We start from the raw sequence: 20728 nt of genomic DNA, 5'->3' as shown, positions 1-20728 counted from the left end.
CCTCACAGTGAAATGCTGAATACAACAGGTGTAGTAGACCTTACAGTGAAATGCTGAATACAACAGGTGTAGTAGACCTTACAGTGAAATGCTGAATACAACAGGTGTAGTAGACCTTACAGTGAAATGCTGAATACAACAGGTGTAGTAGACCTTACAGTGAAATGCTGAATACAACAGGTGTATTCACAGCAATGTAGAAGGAGGGGGGGCAATGCAAATTGGGTAGCCATTTGATTAAATGTTCAGGAGTCTTATGGCTTGGGGGTAGAAGCTGTTTAGAAGCCTCTTGGACGTAGATTTGGCGCTCCGGTACCGCTTGCCTTGCAGTAGCAGAGAGAACAGTCTGTGACTAGGGTGGCTGGAGTCTTTGACAATTTTCAGGGCCTTCCTCTGACACCGCCTGGTATTGAGGTCCTGGATGGCAGGACGCTTGGCCCCAGTGATGTACTGGGCCGTTCTGGGCTCTCTGTAGAGCCTTGCGATCAGTTGCTTGGGCAGTGATGCAACCCGTCAGGATGCTCTCGATAGTGCAGCTGTAGAACATGTTGAGGATCTGAGGACTCATGCCAAATCTTTTCAGTCTCCTGAGGGGAAATAGGTTTTGTCGTGCCCTTTTCACGACTGTCTTAGTATGTTTGGACCATGTTAGTTTATTGGTGTTGGAACTTGAAGCTCTGCCGTGCTTAATGATGGTGTTGGAGTCGTGTCTGGCTGTGCAGTCATGAGTGAACAGGGAGTACAGGAGGTTACTGAGCACGCACCCCTGAGGGACCCCTGTGTTGAGGATCAGCGTGGCAGATATGTTGCTCCCTACCCTTACCACCTGGGGGTGGCCCGTCAGGAAGTCCAGTATCCAGTTGCAGAGGGAGGTGTTTAGTCCCAAGGTCCTTAGCTTAGTGATGAGCTTTGAGGGCACTATGGTGTTGAACACTGAGCTGTAGTCAATGAACAGCATTCTCACATAGGTGTTCCTTTTGTCCAGGTGGGAAAGGGCAGTGTGGAGTGCAATAGAGATTGCATCATCTGTGGATCTGTTGGTGCGGTATGCAAATTGTAGTGGGTCTAGGGTTGCTGGGATAATGATGTTGATGTGAGCCATGACCAGCCTTTCAAAGCATTTTATGGCTACAGACTTGAGTGCTACGGGTCGGTAGTCATTTAGGCAGGTTACCTTAGTGTTCTTGGGCACAGGCACTATGGCGGTCTGCTTTAAACATGTTGGTATTACAGACATCCGATGAGCGTCAGAGCCGGTGTAGTTCGATTTGATCTTAGTCCTGTATTGATGCTTTGCCTGTTTGATGGTTCATCGGAGGGCATAGCAGGATTTCTTATAAGCTTCTGGGTTAGAGTCCCGCTCCTTGAAAGCTGCAGCTCTAGCCTTTAGCTCAGTGCGGATGTTGCCTGTAATCCATGGCTTCTGGTTGGGGTATGTACGTACAGTCACTGTGGGGACGACGTCATCAATGCACTTATTGATGAAGCCAGTGACTGATGTGGTGTACTCCTCAATGCCTTCGGAAGAATCCCGGAACATATTCCTGTGTGATAGCAAAACAGTCCTGTAGTTTAGCATCTGCTTCATCTGACCACTTTTTTATTGACCGAGTCACTTTAATATTTGCTTGTTAGCAAGTATCAGGAGGATATAATTATGGTCAGATTTGCCAAATGGAGGGCGAGGGAGAGCTTTATACGCGTCTCTGTGTGTGGAGTAAAGGTGGTCCAGAGTTTTTTTCCCTCTGGTTGCACATTTAACATGCTGATAGAAATTTGGTCAAACGGATTTAAGTTTCCCTGCATTAAAGTCCCTTGCTACTAGGAGCGCCGCCTCTGGGTGTGCATGTTCTTGTTTGCTTATGGTGCAGTACAGTTCATTCAATGCTGTCTTAGTGTCAGCCTCAGTCTGTGGTGGTATGTAAACAGCTACGAAAAATGCAGATGAAAACTTTCTAGATAGATAGTGTGGTCTACAGCTTACCATGAGATACTCTACTTCAAGCAGGCAATAGCTTCAGACTTCCTTAGATATCGTGCACCAGCTGTTATTTACAAAACTACATAGTCCACCCCCCCTGTCTTACCAGACGCTGCTGTTCTATCCTGCCGGTACATCGTATAACCAGCCAGCTGTATGTTGATAGTGTCGTCGTTCAGCCACGACTCCGTGAAGCATAAGATGTTACAGTTTTAAATGTCCCGTTGGTAGTTTAATCTTCAGCATAGGTCATCAATTTTATTCTCCAAAGATTGCACGTTTGCTAGGAGAATGGAAGGAAGTGGGGGGTTTATTCGATCACCTATGAATTCTCATAAGGCAGCCCGCCCTCTGGCCCCTTTTTCTTCAGGGAATAGAGTGCCATTTCAAACGCAACCTAGGTGGAAACATAGATAAGCCTTCCTTTGATTAAGGTCTAGATTAAATATTGAAGAACAGATGATTGCACCACTAGCATCTAAAACCGTTAAGATGAAAGCACCACTAGCATCTAATATCGTTAAGATGATACACTAGAGCACCAGTAGCATCTGATACCATTAAGATGAAAGCACCACTAGCATCTAATACCATTAAGATGATAGCACCACTAGCATCTAATACCATTAAGATGATAGCACCACTAGCATCTAATACCATTAAGATGATAGCACCACTAGCATCTAATACCATTAAGATGAAAGCAGTATAAGTTGTTTCTAACCAAGTCATTCTTATAGTGTTCCATTCTACACCGATGCTGGTTCTAACCAAGGCATTCTTATAGTGTTCCATTCTACACCGATGCTGGTTCTAACCAAGTCATTCTTATAGTGTTCCATTCTACACCGATGCTGGTTCTAACCAAGTCATTCTTATAGTGTTCCATTCTACACCGATGCTGGTTCTAACCAAGTCATTCTTATAGTGTTCCATTCTACACCGATGCTGGTTCTAACCAAGTCATTCTTATAGTGTTCCATTCTACACCGATGCTGGTTCTAACCAAGTCATTCTTATAGTGTTCCATTCTACACCGATGCTGGTTCTAACCAAGTCATTCTTATAGTGTTCCATTCTACACCGATGCTGGTTCTAACCAAGTCATTCTTATAGTGTTCCATTCTACACCGATGCTGGTTCTAACCAAGTCATTCTTATAGTGTTCCATTCTACACCGATGCTGGTTCTAACCAAGTCATTCTTATAGTGTTCCATTCTACACCGATGCTGGTTCTAACCAAGTCATTCTTATAGTGTTCCATTCTACACCGATGCTGGTTCTAACCAAGTCATTCTTATAGTGTTCCATTCTACACCGATGCTGGTTCTAACCAAGTCATTCTTATAGTGTTCCATTCTACACCGATGCTGGTTCTAACCAAGTCATTCTTATAGTGTTCCATTCTACACCGATGCTGGTTCTAACCAAGTCATTCTTATAGTGTTCCATTCTACACCGATGCTGGTTCTAACCAGGTCATTCTTATAGTGTTCCATTCTACACCGATGCTGGTTCTAACCAAGTCATTCTTATAGTGTTCCATTACACCGATGCTGGTTCTAACCAAGTCATTCTTATAGTGTTCCATTCTACACCGATGCTGGTTCTAACCAAGTCATTCTTATAGTGTTCCATTACACTGATGCTGGTTCTAACCAAGTCATTCTTATAGTGTTCCATTCTACACCGATGCTGGTTCTAACCAAGTCATTCTTATAGTGTTCCATTCTACACCGATGCTGGTTCTAACCAAGTCATTCTTATAGTGTTCCATTCTACACCGATGCTGGTTCTAACCAAGTCATTCTTATAGTGTTCCATTCTACACCGATGCTGGTTCTAACCAAGTCATTCTTATAGTGTTCCATTCTACACCGATGCTGGTTCTAACCAAGTCATTCTTATAGTGTTCCATTCTACACCGATGCTGGTTCTAACCAAGTCATTCTTATAGTGTTCCATTACACCGATGCTGGTTCTAACCAAGTCATTCTTATAGTGTTCCATTCTACACCGATGCTGGTTCTAACCAAGTCATTCTTATAGTGTTCCATTCTACACCGATGCTGGTTCTAACCAGGTCATTCTTATAGTGTTCCATTCTACACCGATTCTGGTTCTAACCAAGTCATTCTCATAGTGTTCCATTCTACACCGATGCTGGTTCTAACCAAGTCATTCTTATAGTGTTCCATTCTACACCGATGCTGGTTCTAACCAAGTCATTCTTATAGTGTTCCATTCTACACCGATGCTGGTTCTAACCAAGTCATTCTTATAGTGTTCCATTCTACACCGATGCTGGTTCTAACCAAGTCATTCTTATAGTGTTCCATTCTACACCGATGCTGGTTCTAACCAAGTCATTCTTATAGTGTTCCATTACACCGATGCTGGTTCTAACCAAGTCATTCTTATAGTGTTCCATTCTACACCGATGCTGGTTCTAACCAAGTCATTCTCATAGTGTTCCATTCTACACCGATGCTGGTTCTAACCAGGTCATTCTTATAGTGTTCCATTCTACACCGATGCTGGTTCTAACCAAGTCATTCTCATAGTGTTCCATTCTACACCGATGCTGGTTCTAACCAAGTCATTCTCATAGTGTTCCATTCTACACCGATGCTGGTTCTAACCAAGTCATTCTTATAGTGTTCCATTACACCGATGCTGGTTCTAACCAAGTCATTCTTATAGTGTTCCATTCTACACCGATGCTGGTTCTAACCAAGTCATTCTTATAGTGTTCCATTCTACACCGATGCTGGTTCTAACCAAGTCATTCTTATAGTGTTCCATTCTACACCGATGCTGGTTCTAACCAAGTCATTCTCATAGTGTTCCATTCTACACCGATGCTGGTTCTAACCAAGTCATTCTTATAGTGTTCCATTCTACACCGATGCTGGTTCTAACCAAGTCATTCTTATAGTGTTCCATTCTACACCGATGCTGGTTCTAACCAAGTCATTCTTGCTGAAGTGCATGTAATTGTGTTTTGTTTCAGATTGTCGACCATCGTTGGCTCAGACCAGATCCTGGTAGTCCATGATGGCCAGATTGCCGAGAGAGGGAGGTGAGTAACTGGCTTTAGTGATAGTAAACCCTATACAAGATGCTATACACTTTCAAAAGATCCAGTCTGTCAGGCAGTTAACCTCCAGCTTCAGTGTAGTAGAGGGTGCCACTACCTGTGAAATAGTGTCCTGGTGTGATTTTCCATCATGCCGAGAGCTGTTCCCTTGCTGGACAACTGAGAGCACAAAACTGTTCCATTGGGGTCTATTCTACTGGTAGAAACAGGCTTTTGCTATACAGTAATTTTTATATCACGTTATGGCTGAGCAAACTTGACCTCTTGTTCCCATCTCATTGTTTCATTTCGTTCTTGCGCTTTCAACAAATCTGTGAGAAACTGTTTTAAGAGGTGTCTTTGAAAAGAGAGAGTTAAAGGAACCTCCACAGCTTGTCTCCATGACTCCAGAGAAAGGTTTTAGTGGCCCTAGTTATCCAAATGGCCCAAAATTATTCAATTTCTACAGTTCCCATGATGCTTGGCTGTTAGAATACTGAGATTACTACAGTTCCCATGATGCTTGGCTGTTAGAATATTGAGATTATTACAGTATCCATGACGCTTGGCTGTTAGAATACTGAGATTACTGCAGTTCCCATGATGCTTGGCTGTTAGAATACTGAGATTACTACAGTTCCCATGATGCTTGGCTGTTAGAATACTGAGATTACTACAGTTCCCATGATGCTTGGCTGTTAGAATACTGAGATTACTACAGTTCCCATGATGCTTTGGTGTTAAAATAATGAAGGCAGGTAGAGGGAGGAGCATCTAAGCTAGATGGGCGCTAGCTTTGTGTTTAAACAAACCAGACAGAACTGGAAGTGGATATAGGAAAGATACACAACATATAAAAACATAAGCTAGCAGGCTAAACAATTACTCTACCGCCCCGTATCCATGACTACCACCCTGTATCCATGACTACCACCCCGTATCACTCATGACTACCGCCCCGTATCACTCATGACTACCGCTCTGTATCCATGACTACCACCCTGTATAACTCATGACTACCTCCCTGTATCACTCATGACTACCGCTCTGTATCACTCATGACTACCTCCCTGTATCCATGACTACCACCCCGTATCACTCATGACTACCGCCCCGTATCACTCATGACTACCACCCCGTATCACTCATGACTACCACCCCGTATCACTCATGACTACCTCCCTGTATCACTCATGACTACCGCTCTGTATCACTCATGACTACCTCCCTGTATCCATGACTACCACCCCGTATCACTCATGACTACCGCCCCGTATCACTCATGACTACCACCCGTATCACTCATGACTACCGCCCATATCACTCATGACGACCGCCCCGTATAACTCATGACTACCACCCCGTATCACTCACTTCTGTAATCATGAAGTGCTTTGAAAGGCTGGTAATGGCACACATCAACCAGACGCCCTAGAACCACTCCAATTTGCAGAGCGCCCCAACAGATCCATAGACAATGTAATCTCATTTGCACTCTACACTTCCCTCACCCACCTGTATAAGAGGGACACCTATGTGAGAATGATATTCATTGACAACAGCTCAGTGTTCAACACCATTGTCCCCTCCAACAACGTCACCCTTGTCCCCTCCAACATCGTCACCATTGTCCCCACCAACATCGTCATCATTGTTCCCTCCAACATCGTCACCTCCAACAGCGTCACCATTGTCCCCTCCAACATCGTCACCATTGTTCCCTCCAACATCGTCTCCATTATTCCCTCCAACATCGTCACCATTGTCCCCCCCAACATCGTCACCTCCAACATTGCCACCATTGTTCCCTCCAAGCTTGTCACCAGTGGGACGTGTGGTGCCGGGACAACAACCTCTCCCTCAACGTCAGTAAGACAATGGAGCTGATCGTTGACTACAGGAAACAGGGTGGCAAGAACGCCCCCATCCACATCAACCGGGCTGTAGTAGAGCGGGTCGAGAGCTTCAAGTTCCTCGGTGTCCAAATCACTAATGACAGCACCTCTTTCCCCTCAGGAGGTTGAAAAGGTTTAGCATGGGCCCTCAAATCCTCAAAAAGTTCTACAGCTGCACCATTGAGAGCATCTTGACTGGCTGCATAACTGCTGGTTATGGCAACAGCATTGCCTTCAATCGCATGGCGCTACAGAGGGTGGTGCGGCCAGCCCGGTACATCACTGGGACTGAGCTCCATGCCATCCAGGACCACTATATCAGAGGGTGGTGCGGCCAGCCTGGTACATCACTGGGACTGAGCTCCCTGCCATCCAGGACCTCTATATCAGGCAGTGTGAAAGGAAGTCCCGGAAAATGGTTAAAGACTCCAACCACCCAAGACATAGACTATCCTCTCTGCTTCCTGATGGCAGGCGGTACCGGAGCATCAAGTCTGCCACCAACAGGCTCCTGAACAGCTTCTATCCCCAAGACAGGAAAATCAAAATAAATCAGCCAAGACCTCAGAAAAAAAATTGTAGACCTCCACAAGTCTGGTTCATCCTTGGAAGCAATTTCCAAACCCCTGAAGGTACCACGTTCATCTGTATAAACACCATGGGACCACGCAGCCATCATACCGCTCAGGAAGGAGACCAAGTTCTGTCTCCTAGAGATGAACGTACTTTGGTGCGAAAATTGAAAATCAATCCCAGAGCAACAACAAAGAACCTTGTGAAGATACTGGAGGAAACAGACACAAAAGTATCTATATCTTACGGTTTTCTTCCGGTGAAAGAGAGGAGGACCACAATGCAGCGTGGTTATCTTTATACATCTTTAATAAAGATGAAAAATAAACAATATACAAAAAACAAGAACCGTTAAAAACCGAAACAGCCCTATCTGGTGCAACAAACACAGAGACAGGAACAATCACCCACGAAACACTCAAAGAATATGGCTGCCTAAATATGGTTCCCAATCAGAGACAACGATAAACACCTGCCTCTGATTGAGAACCACTCTAGGCAACCATAGACTTACCTAGACTACTTCACTAAACCACAATCCCATAACCTACAAAAAAACCCTAGACAAAACACACCACATAAATACCCATGTCACACCCTGGCCTGACCAAAAATAATAAAGAAAACACAAAATACTAAGGCCAGGGCTTGACAGTACCCCCCCCAAAGGTGCGGACTCCCGGCCGCACACCTAAACCCATAGGGGAGGGTCTGGATGGGCATCTGTCCACGGTGGTGGCTCTGGCGCGGGACGTGGACCCCATTCCAACATAGTCTTAGTCCGCTTACTCTGCGTCCTTAGATTGGCGACCCTCGCCGCCGACCTTGGCCTAGTAACCCTAACAAAGGGCCCCACTGGACTGAGGGGCAGCTCCGGACTGAGGGACAGCTCGGGACTGAGGTAGCTCGGGACTGAGGGGTAGCTCGGGACTGAGGGGTAGCTCGGGACTGAGGGGTAGCTCGGGACTGAGGGGTAGCTCAGGACTGAGAGGAAGCTCAGGCAGGTTGATGGCTCTGGTAGATCCTGGCTGACTGGTGGCTCTGGCAGATCCTGGCTGACTGGCGGCTCTGGCGGATCCTGGCTGAATGGCGGATCCTGGCTGACTGGCAGATCCTGGCTGACTGGTGGCTCTGGAGGATCCTGGCTGACTGGCGGCTCTGGCGGATCCTGGCAGACTGGCGGCTCTGGCTGCTCCATGCTGACTGGCGACTCTGGCTGCTCCATGCTGACTGGCGACTCTGGCTGCTCCATGCTGACTGGCGACTCTGGCTGCTCCATGCTGACTGGTGACTCTGGCTGCTCCATGCTGACTGGCGACTCTGGCTGCTCCATGCTGACTGGCGACTCTGGCTGCTCCATGCTGACTGGCGACTCTGGCTGCTCCATGCTGACTGGCGACTCTGGCTGATCCATGCTGACTGGCGACTCTGGCTGCTCCGTGCTGACTGGCGACTCTGGCTGCTCCGTGCTGACTGGCGACTCTGGCGGATCCTGGCAGACTGGCGGCACTGGCGGATCCTGGCAGACTGGCGGCTCTGGCGGATCCTGGCAGACTGGCGGCTCTGGCGGCTCCTGGCAGACTGGCGGCTCTGGCGGATCCTGGCTGACTGGCGGATCCTGGCAGACTGGTGGATCCTGGCTGACTGGCGGCTCTGGCTGCTCCATGCTGACTGGCGGCTCTGGCTGCTCCATGCTGACTGGCGACTCTGGCTGCTCCATGCTGACTGGCGACTCTGGCTGATCCATGCTGACTGGCGACTCTGGCTGCTCCATGCTGACTGGCGACTCTGGCTGCTCCATGCTGACTGGCGACTCTGGCGGATCCTGGCAGACTGGCGGATCCTGGCAGACTGGCGGCTCTGGCGGATCCTGGCTGACTGGCGGATCCTGGCAGACTGGCGGATCCTGGCTGACTGGCGGCTCTGGCTGCTCCATGCTGACTGGCGGCTCTGGCTGCTTCATGCTGACTGGCGGCTCTGGCTGCTCCATGCAGACTGGCAGCTCTGGCGGCTCCTTGCAGACTGGCAGCTCTTGGCGGCTCCTTGCAGACTGGCAGCTCTGGCGGCTCCTTGCAGACTGGCAGCTCTGGCGGCTCCTTGCAGACTGGCAGCTCTGGCAGCGCTGGACAGGCGGGAGACTCTGGCAGCGCTGGACAGTCGGGAGACTCCGGCAGCGCTGGAGAGGAGGAAGGCTCTGGCAGCGCTGGAGAGGAGGAAGGCTCTGGCAGTGCTGGACAGGCGAAGCGCACTGTAGGCCTGGTGCGTGGTGCTGGCACTGGTGGTACTGGGCCGAGGACACGCACAGGAAGCCTGGTGCGGGGAGCTACCATCGGAGGGCTGGTGCGTGGAGGTGGTACTGGATAAACCGGACCGTGCAGGCGCACTGGAGCTCTTGAGCGCCGAGCCTTCCCAACCTTACCTGGTTGAATACTCCCGGTCGCCCTGCCAGTGCGGCGAGGTGGAATAGCCCGGACTGGGCTATGCAGGCGAACCGGGGACAACGTGCGCAAGGCTGGTGCCATGTAAGCCGGCCCAAGGAGACGCACTGGAGACCAGATGCGTAGAGCCGGCTTCATGACACTTGGCTCGATGCCCACTCTAGCCCGGCCGATACGAGGAGCTGGTATGCACCGCACCAGGCTTTGCACCTGCACTGGAGACACCGTGCGCTCCACAGCATAACACGGTGCCTGCCCGGTCTCTCTAGCCCCCCGGTAAGCACAGGAAGTTGGCGCAGGTCTCCTACCTGGTTTCGCCATACTCCCTGTGTGCCTCCGCCAATAACTTTTTGGGGCTGACTCTCAGGCTTCCATCCACGCCGCCTTGCTGCCTCCTCATACCAGCGCCTCTCCGCTTTCGCCGCCTCCAGCTCTTCTTTGGGGCGGCGATATTCTCCTGGCTATGCCCAGGGTCCTTTACCATCCAATATCTCCTCCCAAGTCCAGAAATCTTGATTTCGCTGCTCCTGCTGCCGCTGCCTGTCACCACGCCGCTTGGTCCTGTTGTGGTGGGTGATTCTGTTACGGTTTTCTTCTGGTGAAAGAGAGGAGGACCAAAATGCAGCGTTGTTATCTTTATACATCTTTAATGAAGATGATAAATGAACAATGATTGAGAACCACTCTAGGCAACCATAGACTTACCTAGACTACTTCACTAAACCACAATCCCATTACCTAGAAAAAAAACCTAGACAAAACACACCACATAAATACCCATGTCACACCCTGGCCTGACCAAAATAATAAAGAAAACACATAATACTAAGGCCAGGGCATGACACTATATCCACAGTAAAATAAGTCCTACATCGACATAACCCGGAATGCCACTCAGCAAGGAAGAAGCCACTGCTCCAAAACCACCATAAAAAAGCCAGACTACGTTTTGCAACTGCACATGGGGACAAAGATCGTACTTTTTGGAGAAATGTCCTCTGATCTGATGAAACAAAAATAGAACTGTTTGGCCATAATGACCATCGTCACGTTTGGAGGAAAAAGGGGGATGCTTGCAAGCCAAAGAACACCATCCCAACCGTGAAGCACGGGGGTGGCTGCATCATGTTGGGGTGCTTTGTTGCAGGAGGGACTGGTGCACTTCACAAAATAGATGGCTTCATGAGGAGGAAAATGATGTGGATATATTGAAGCAACATCTCAAGACATCAGTCAGGAAGTTAAAGCTTGGTCGCAAATGGGTCTTCCAAATGTACAATGACCCCAAGCATACCTCCAAAGTTGTGGCAAAATGGCTTAAGGACAACAAAGTCAAGGTATTGGAGTGGCCATCACAAAGCCCTGATCTCATTCCAATAGAACATTTGGTGGCAGAACTGGAAAAGTGTGTGTGAGCAAGGAGGCCCACAAACCTGACTCACTTACACCAGCTCTGTCAGGAGGAATGGGCCAAACTTATTCCAACTTCACCCAACTTATTGTGGGAAGCTTGTGGAAGGCTACCTGAAACATTTGACCCAAGTTAAACAATTTAAAGGCAATGCTACCAAATACTAATTGACTATGTAAGCTTCTGACCCACTGAGAATGTGATGAAAGAAATAAAAGCTGAAATAAATCATTCTCTCTACTATTATTCTGACATTTCACATTCTGAAAATAAAGTGGTGATCCTAACTGACCTATGACAGGGCATTTTTACTAGGATTAAATGTCAGGAGTTGTGAAAAACTGAGTTTAAATGTATTTGGTTAAGGTGTACGTAAACTTCCGACTTCAACTGCATCTACCTCCATCACTTCAGTATCCCTGTCTCCTTCCCCCTATACATATCTACCTCCATCACTCCAGTATCCCTGTCTCCTTCCCCCTATACATATCTACCTCCACCACTCCAGTATCCCTGTCTCCTTCCCCCTATACATATCTACCTCCATCACTCCAGTATCCCTGTCTACTTCCCCCTATACATATCTACCTCCATCACTCCAGTATCCCTGTCTCCTTCCCCCTATACATATCTACCTCCATCACTCCAGTATCCCTGTCTCCTTCCCCCTATACATATCTACCTCCACCACTCCAGTATCCCTGTCTCCTTCCCCTTATACATATCTACCTCCATCACTCCAGTATCCCTGTCTCCTTCCCCCTATACATATCTACCTCCATCACTCCAGTATCCCTGTCTACTTCCCCCTATACATATCTACCTCCATCACTCCAGTATCCCTGTCTACTTCCCCCTATACATATCTACCTCCATCACTCCAGTATCCCTGTCTACTTCCCCCTATACATATCTACCTCCATCACTCCAGTATCCCTGTCTCCTTCCCCCTATACATATCTACCTCCATCACTCCAGTATCCCTGTCTACTTCCCCCTATACATATCTACCTCCATCACTACAGTATCCCTGTCTCCTTCTCCCTATACATATCTACCTCCATCACTCCAGTATCCCTGTACATTGTTAATATGGTACTGACCCTGTATATAGTATGGTATTAAGTGACCCTGTATATAGTATGGTACTAACTGACCCTGTATATAGTATGGTATTAACTGACCCTGTATATAGTGTGGTATTAACTGACCCTGTATATAGTGTGGTATTAACTGACCCTGTATATAGTATGGTATTAACTGACCCTGTATATAGTATGGTACTAACTGACCCTGTATATAGTATGGTATTAACTGACCCTGTATATAGTATGGTATTAACTGACCTGTATATAGTATGGTATTAACTGACCCTGTATATAGTATGGTACTAACTGACCCTGTATATAGTATGGTATTAACTGACCCTGTTAATAGTATGGTATTAACTGACCCTGTATATAGTATGGTATTAACTGACCCTGTATATACTGTAGTGTGGTATTAACTGACCCTGTATATAGTGTGGTATTAACTGACCCTGTATATAGTATGGTATTAACTGACCCTGTATATAGTATGGTACTAACTGACCCTGTATATAGTATGGTATTAACTGACCCTGTATATAGTATGGTATTAACTGACCCTGTATATAGTATGGTATTAACTGACCCTGTATATAGTATGGTACTAACTGACCCTGTATATAGTATGGTACTAACTGACCCTGTATATAGTGTGGTATTAACTGACCCTGTATATAGTATGGTACTAACTGACCCTGTATATAGTCTCCTTCCCCCTATACATATCTACCTCCTTCACTCCAGTATCCCTGTCTCCTTCCCCCTATACATATCTACCTCCATCACTCCAGTATCCCTGTCTCCTTCCCCCTATACATATCTACCTCCTTCACTCCAGTATCCCTGTACCCTTATACACATCTACCTCCTTCACTCCAGTATCCCTGTACCCTTCCCCCTATACATCTCTACCTCCATCACTCCAGTATCCCTGTCCCCTTATACATATCTACCTCCATTACTCCAGTATCCCTGTACATATTCATTCTGTACATATTCAGTAGTATGCTTCTTACATTGTGATGATATTTTTAGGTTTATTTCTGTTTGTTCTACCTTGTTATCTTTACATTGATATTGATTACTGCATTGGTGGGGTTAGAACTTGCAAGAAAGGCATTTCACTGTACTTGACACGTGACATTGACTTGAAACTCTCCCCTCTCCTTCTCCTGTTGCCTTTCTCTCTCTCTCTCTATCTCTCTCTCTCTCCTCTTTCACTTCCCTCTCTCTCTCTCTCTCTCTCTCCTCTTTGACTCCCCCTCTCTCCTCTTTCACTTCTCCCTCCCTCCCTCCCTCCCTCCCTCCCTCCAGGCATGAGGAGTTGCTGTCCCAGGGAGGTTTGTACTCTGCTATGTGGCTGAAACAGCAGCACAGCACAGCCAAGACAGAAACATACAACTCTAACCCAGAGGGTCAGCAGGCCACTACTCCCCACCATGGTCCCTGAGCCAGTATCCCAGCACAGAGCTAACCTAGAGCTAACCAGGGAACAGAGGAGCAGATTGAGCCAGGATAGAGCTCAACCATCTGAAGGAAAAGATTCAACTCATATTGTGGCATTTTGGGCGGGTACGGCAGGGTTCTGAGGCGAGTTTCAAACTTAAAATCCTAAGGTACATTACTGCTGCTCCAAGAAAAGCTAGTTACACTAGACGGTGACTTTACAAAGCTAGTTACACTAGATGGTAACTTTACAAAGCTAGTTACACTAGATGGTAACTTTACAAAGCTAGTTACAATAGATGGTAACTTTACAAAGCTAGTTACACTAGATGGTAACTTTACAAAGCTAGTTACACTAGATGGTAACTTTACAAAGCTAGTTACACTAGATGGTAACTTTACAAAGCTAGTTACACTAGATGGTAACTTTACAAAGCTAGTTACACTAGATGGTAACTTTACAAAGCTAGTTACACTAGATGGTAACTTTACAAAGCTAGTTACACTAGATGGTGACTTTACAAAGCTAGTTACACTAGATGGTAACTTTACAAAGCTAGTTACACTAGATGGTGACTTTACAAAGATGGTTACACTAGATGGTGACTTTACAAAGCTAGTTACACTAGATGGTAACTTTACAAAGCTAGTTACACTAGATGGTGACTTTACAAAGCTGGTTACACTATATGGTGACTTTACAAAGCTAGTTACACTAGATGGTGACTTTACAAAGCTAGTTACACTAGATGGTAACTTTACAAAGCTGGTTACACTATATGGTGACTTTACAAAGCTAGTTACACTAGATGGTAACTTTACAAAGCTAGTTACACTAGATGGTAACTTTACAAAGCTAGTTACACTAGATGGTGACTTTACAAAGCTGGTTACACTAGATGGTGACTTTACAAAGCTGGTTACACTATATTTAATGATAACACGTGGTGTACGTGGGAAGTTAAAGCAGACTCCCAACTCTGGATAAGCTGTGTCAAATACCCTCAGACCAAAGATGATGAATTGTTGTTCATCTGTGTGTTAGAGGAAACACTCCAACTTTAACTGTGAATTCTACTGCTGTTTTATTAAACTGATCGTGACGGACATTTATTCAAGTCTTGATCAGTTGCACATCACCCATAAGTACATTGCAATAAATACAAACATACCTACCACTGTATCTACAAAAGTTTATTTATTTGGAATATATTCATCTGCCTACACAAGCTACGGCTTTAAAATGACACAGAAAATGTATATTTAAAATCCAGTTTCCATTGAAACTCATGAATCAGTAACATACAGTACACTTTGAATTTCAATGGTTTTCTTAAAGCCAAGTGGGACAAGGGATTTACATGAAAGATATGGGGGCAGGAACTTATTGCTATCTATTTTGAGAGCTCGGGTGAGTCAGTTTTTCCCATGTATTCAATTCAACATGGTAAATGAACTTGAACGTGTGACTCCCACATCCATACATCACCACAAAACACGTAGCTAGAGAGATCATTAACATAACATGTAGCTAGAGAGATCATTAACATAACACGTAGCTAGAGAGATCATTAACATCATAACATGTAGCTAGAGAGATCATTAACATAACAAGTAGCTAGAGAGATCATTAACATAACATGTAGCTAGAGAGATCGTTAACATAACATGTAGCTAGAGAAATCGTTAACATCAAAACATGTAGCTAGAGAAATCGTTAACATCAAACCATGTAACTAGAGAGATCATTAACATAACATGTAGCTAGAGAGATCATTAACATAACATGTAGCTAGAGAGATCATTAACATCATAACACGTAGCTAGAGAGATCATTAACATCATAACACGTAGCTAGAGAGATCGTTAACATAACATGTAGCTAGAGAGATCGTTAACATCAAAACATGTAGCTAGAGAGAGCATTAACATCATAACATGTAGCTAGAGAGATTGTTAACATCAAAACATGGAGCTAGAGAGATCATTAACATAACACGTAGCTAGAGAGATCATTAACATAACATGTAGCTAGAGGGATCATTAACATAACATGTAGCTAGAGAGATCGTTAACATAACATGTAGCTAGAGAGATCGTTAACATAACATGTAGTTAGAGAGATCATTAACATAACATGTAGCTAGAGAGATCATTAACATAACATGTAGCTAGAGAAATCGTTAACATCAAAACATGGAGCTAGAGAGATCATTAACATAACACGTAGCTAGAGAGATCATTAACATAACACGTAGCTAGAGAGATCATTAACATAACATGTAGCTAGAGAGATCATTAACATAACACGTAGCTAGAGAGATCATTAACATAACATGTAGCTAGAGAGATCATTAACATCAAAACATGTAGCTAGAGAGAGCATTAACATCAAAACATGTAGCTAGAGAGATTGTTAACATCAAAACATGGAGCTAGAGAGATCATTAACATAACATGTAGCTAGAGAGATCATTAACATCAAAACATGTAGCTAGAGAGATTGTTAACATCAAAACATGTAGCTAGAGAGATCATTAACATAACATGTAGCTAGAGAGATCATTAACATCAAAACATGTAGCTAGAGAGAGCATTAACATCAAAACATGTAGCTAGAGAGATTGTTAACATCAAAACATGGAGCTAGAGAGATCATTAACATAACATGTAGCTAGAGAGATCATTAACATCAAAACATGTAGCTAGAGAGATTGTTAACATCAAAACACGTAGCTAGAGAGATCATTAACATAACATGGAGCTAGAGAGATCGTTAACATCATAACAAAATGTAGCTAGAGAGATCGTTAACATAACACGTAGCTAGAGAGATCATTAACATAACATGTAGCTAGAGAGATCATTAACATAACATGTAGCTAGAGAGATCATTAACATAACATGTAGCTAGAGAGATCATTAACATAACATGTAGCTAGAGAGATCGCTAACATAACACGTAGCTAGAGAAATCGTTAACATAACACGTAGCTAGAGAGATCGTTAACATAACACGTAGCTAGAGAGATCGTTAACATAACACGTAGCTAGATAGATCGCTAACGTCATAACATGTAGCTAGAGAGATCGCTAACGTCATAACATGTAGCTAGAGAGATCGCTAACGTCATAACATGTAGCCAGAGAGATCGCTAACGTCATAACATGTAGCTAGAGAGATCGCTAACGTCATAACACGTAGCTAGAGAAATCATTAACATAACACGTAGCTAGAGAGATCGTTAACATCAAAACATGTAGCTAGAGAGATCATTAACATCATAACACGTAGCTAGAGAGATCGTTAACATCATAACACGTAGCTAGAGAGATCGTTAACACCATAACATGGAGCTAGAGAGATCGTTAACATCATAACATGTAGCTAGAGAGATCGTTAACATCAAAACATGTAGCTAGAGGGATCATTAACATCATAACACGTAGCTAGAGAGATCATTAACATAACATGTAGCTAGAAGAATCATTAACATAACATGTAGCTAGAGGGATCATTAACATCATAACACGTAGCTAGAGAGATCATTAACATAACATGTAGCTAGAAGAATTATTAACATAACATGTAGCTAGAGAGATCGTTAAAATCAAAACAAAAGCTAAGGCTTTTTCAAACAGAAATGTGCATCCTGCAGCACTAAATACAAAATTCTGGGACACTGTAAAGTCCATGGAGAATAAGAGCACCTCCTTCTGGGACACTAAAGTCCATGGAGAATAAGAGCACCTCCTTCTGGGACACTGTAAAGTCCATGGAGAATAAGAGCACCTCCTTCTGGGACACTGTAAAGTCAGTGGAGAATAAGAGCACCTCCTTCTGGGACACTGTAAAGTCCGTGGAGAATAAGAGCACCTCCTTCTGGGACACTGTAAAGTCCATGGAGAATAAGAGCACCTCCTTCTGGGACACTGTAAAGTCCATGGAGAATAAGAGCACCTCCTTCTGAGACACTCTAAAGTCCATGGAGAATAAGAGCACCTCCTTCTGGGACACTGTAAAGTCCATGGAGAATAAGAGCACCTCCTCCTGGGACACTGTAAAGTCCATGGAGAATAAGAGCACCTCCTTCTGGGACACTGTAAAGTCCATGGAGAATAAGAGCACCTCCTTCTGGGACACTGTAAAGAATAAGAGAATAAGAGCACCTCCTCCCAGCTGCCCACTGCACTGAGACTAGGAAACACTGTCACCACCGATAAATCCACTATAATTGAGAATTTCAATAAACATTTCTCTACTTCTGACCATGCTTTCCACCTGGCAACCCCTACCCCGGTCAACTGCCCGGCACCCTCCACAGCAACCCGCCAAAGCCCCCACGATTTCTCCTTTACCCAAATCCAGATAGCTGATGTTCTGAAAGAGCTGCAAAATCTGGACCCCTACAAATCAGCCGGGCTAGACAATCTGGACCCTCTCTTTCTAAAAGTATCTGCCGAAATTGTTGCAACCCCTATTACTAGCCTGTTCAACCTCTCTTTCGTATCGTCTGAGATCCCTAAAGATTGGAAAGCTGCAGCGGTCATCCCCCTCTTCAAAGGGGGAGACACTCTAGACCCAAACTGCTACAGACCTATATCTATCCTACCCTGTCTTTCTAAGATCTTTGAAAGCTAGGTTAACAAACAGATTACCGACCGTTTTGAATCGCACCGTACCTTCTCCGCTATGCAATCTGGTTTCAGAGCTGGTCATGGGTGCACCTCAGCCACGCTCAAGGTCCTAAACGACATCATAACCGCCATTGATAAAAGACAGTACTGTGCAGCCGTCTTCATCGATCTGGCCAAGGCTTTCGACTCTGTCAATCACCATATTCTTATCGGCAGACTCAGTAGCCTCGGTTTTTCTAATGACTGCCTTGCCTGGTTCACCAACTACTTTGCAGACAGAGTTCAGTGTGCCAAATCGGAGGGCATGTTGTCCGGTCCTCTGGCAGTCTCTATGGGGGTGCCACAGGGTTCAATTCTCGGGCCGACTTTTTTCTCTGTATATATCAATGATGTTGCTCTTGCTGCAGGTGATTTCCTGATCCACCTCTACTCAGACGACACCATTCTGTATACTTCCGGCCCTTCCTTGGACACTGTGCTATCTAACCTCCAAACGAGCTTCAATGCCATACAACACTCCTTCCGTGGCCTCCAACTGCTCTTAAACGCTAGTAAAACCAAATGCATGCTTTTCAACTGTTCGCTGCCTGCACCCGCACGCCCGACATCTATAAGTACCTAGGTGTCTGGCTAGACTGTAAACTCTCCTTCCAGACTCATATCAAACATCTCCAATCTAAAATCAAATCTAGAGTCGGCTTTCTATTCCGCAACAAAGCCTCCTTCACTCACGCCGCCAAACTTACCCTAGTAAAACTGACTATCCTACCGATCATCGACTTTGGCGATGTCATCTACAAAATAGCTTCCAATACTCTACTCAGCAAACTGGATGCAGTTTATCACAGTGCCATCTGTTTTGTTACTAAAGCACCTTATACCACCCACCACTGCGACCTGTATGCTCTAGTCGGCTGGCCCTCGCTACATATTCGTCGCCAGACCCACTGGCTCCAGGTCATCTACAAACCATGCTAGGTAAAGCTCCGCCTTATCTCAGTTCACTGGTCACGATGGCAACACCCACCCGTAGCACGCGCTCCAGCAGGTGTATCTCACTGATCATCCCTAAAGCCAACACCTCATTTGGCCGCCTTTCGTTCCAGTTCTCTGCTGCCTGTGACTGGAACGAATTGCAAAAATCGCTGAAGTTGGAGACTTTTATCTCCCTCACCAACTTCAAACATCTGCTATCTGAGCAGCTAACCGATCGCTGCAGCTGTACATAGTCTATCGGTAAATAGCCCACCCAATTTTACCTACCTCATCCCCATACTGTTTATATTTATTTACTTTTCTGCTCTTTTGCACACCAGTATCTCTACTTGTACATGACCATCTGATCATTTATCACTCCAGTGTTATTTTGCAAAATTGTAATTATTCGCCTACCTCCTCATGCCTTTTACACACAATGTATAAAGACTCTCTTTTTTTTCTACTGTGTTATTGACTTGTTAATTGTTTACTCCATGTGTAACTCTGTGTTGTCTGTTCACACTGCTATGCCTTATCTTGGCCAGGTCACAGTTGTAAATGAGAACCTGTTCTCAACTAGCCTACCTGGTTAAATAAAGGTGAAATAAAAAAAATAAAAAAACTATCAGTAGAATGTGTCAAGTTGATTTCAAATTGAGGAAACATTTTCAGAATACTGTACATGATACACAAGGCAGCAGGTAGCCTTGTGCGGATGTGTAGCAACCCAAAGGCTGTGTGTTTTAATCTCATCATGAACAACTTTAGCATTTTCGCTACTTTACTACTTTTTAGCTACTTTTCAACTACTTGTTAGCTAGCCCTTCCCCTAACCTGAATCCTTTTATCTAAACCTTCCCCTATCCTGAATCATTTCAGCTAACCCTTCCCCTAACCTAAACCGTTTCAGATAACCTTAACCTGAACCCGTTTAGCTAACCCTAACCTGAACCCTTTTAGCTAAGCATAACCTGAACCCTTTTAGCTAACCTTAACCTGAACCCTTTTAGCTAACCCTAACCTGAACCCCTTTAGCTAACCCTTTCCCTAACCTGAACCCCTTTAGCTAACCCTTCCCCTAACCTGAACCCTTTTAGCTAACCCTAACCTGAACCCTTTTAGCTAACCCTTTCCCTAACCTGAATAATTTTAGCTAACCCTTCCCCTAACCTGAACCCTTTTAGCTAACCCTAACCTGAA

The 20728-nt window shown here is 45.0% G+C and overlaps 1 protein-coding gene across 1 annotated transcript in view; it reads left to right on the top strand.

Annotated features, from left to right (window-relative positions):
• The window catches only part of LOC139386359 (ATP binding cassette subfamily B member 6 (LAN blood group) b), a 59157-nt gene extending 45241 nt beyond the window's left edge, over positions 1 to 13916 (top strand). The window contains exons 17-18 of the mRNA XM_071131901.1: positions 4996 to 5064; positions 13781 to 13916. Coding sequence (XP_070988002.1) covers positions 4996 to 5064; positions 13781 to 13916 — 205 coding nt within the window. The remainder of the gene's footprint in view (positions 1 to 4995; positions 5065 to 13780) is intronic.
• Positions 13917 to 20728: the final 6812 nt, after the last annotated feature.

This window comes from Oncorhynchus clarkii, chromosome 3, assembly GCF_045791955.1.
Source record: "Oncorhynchus clarkii lewisi isolate Uvic-CL-2024 chromosome 3, UVic_Ocla_1.0, whole genome shotgun sequence".
In the NCBI taxonomy this organism is placed as follows: domain Eukaryota; kingdom Metazoa; phylum Chordata; class Actinopteri; order Salmoniformes; family Salmonidae; genus Oncorhynchus; species Oncorhynchus clarkii.
This window is presented reverse-complemented; position numbering and strand designations above follow the sequence as displayed.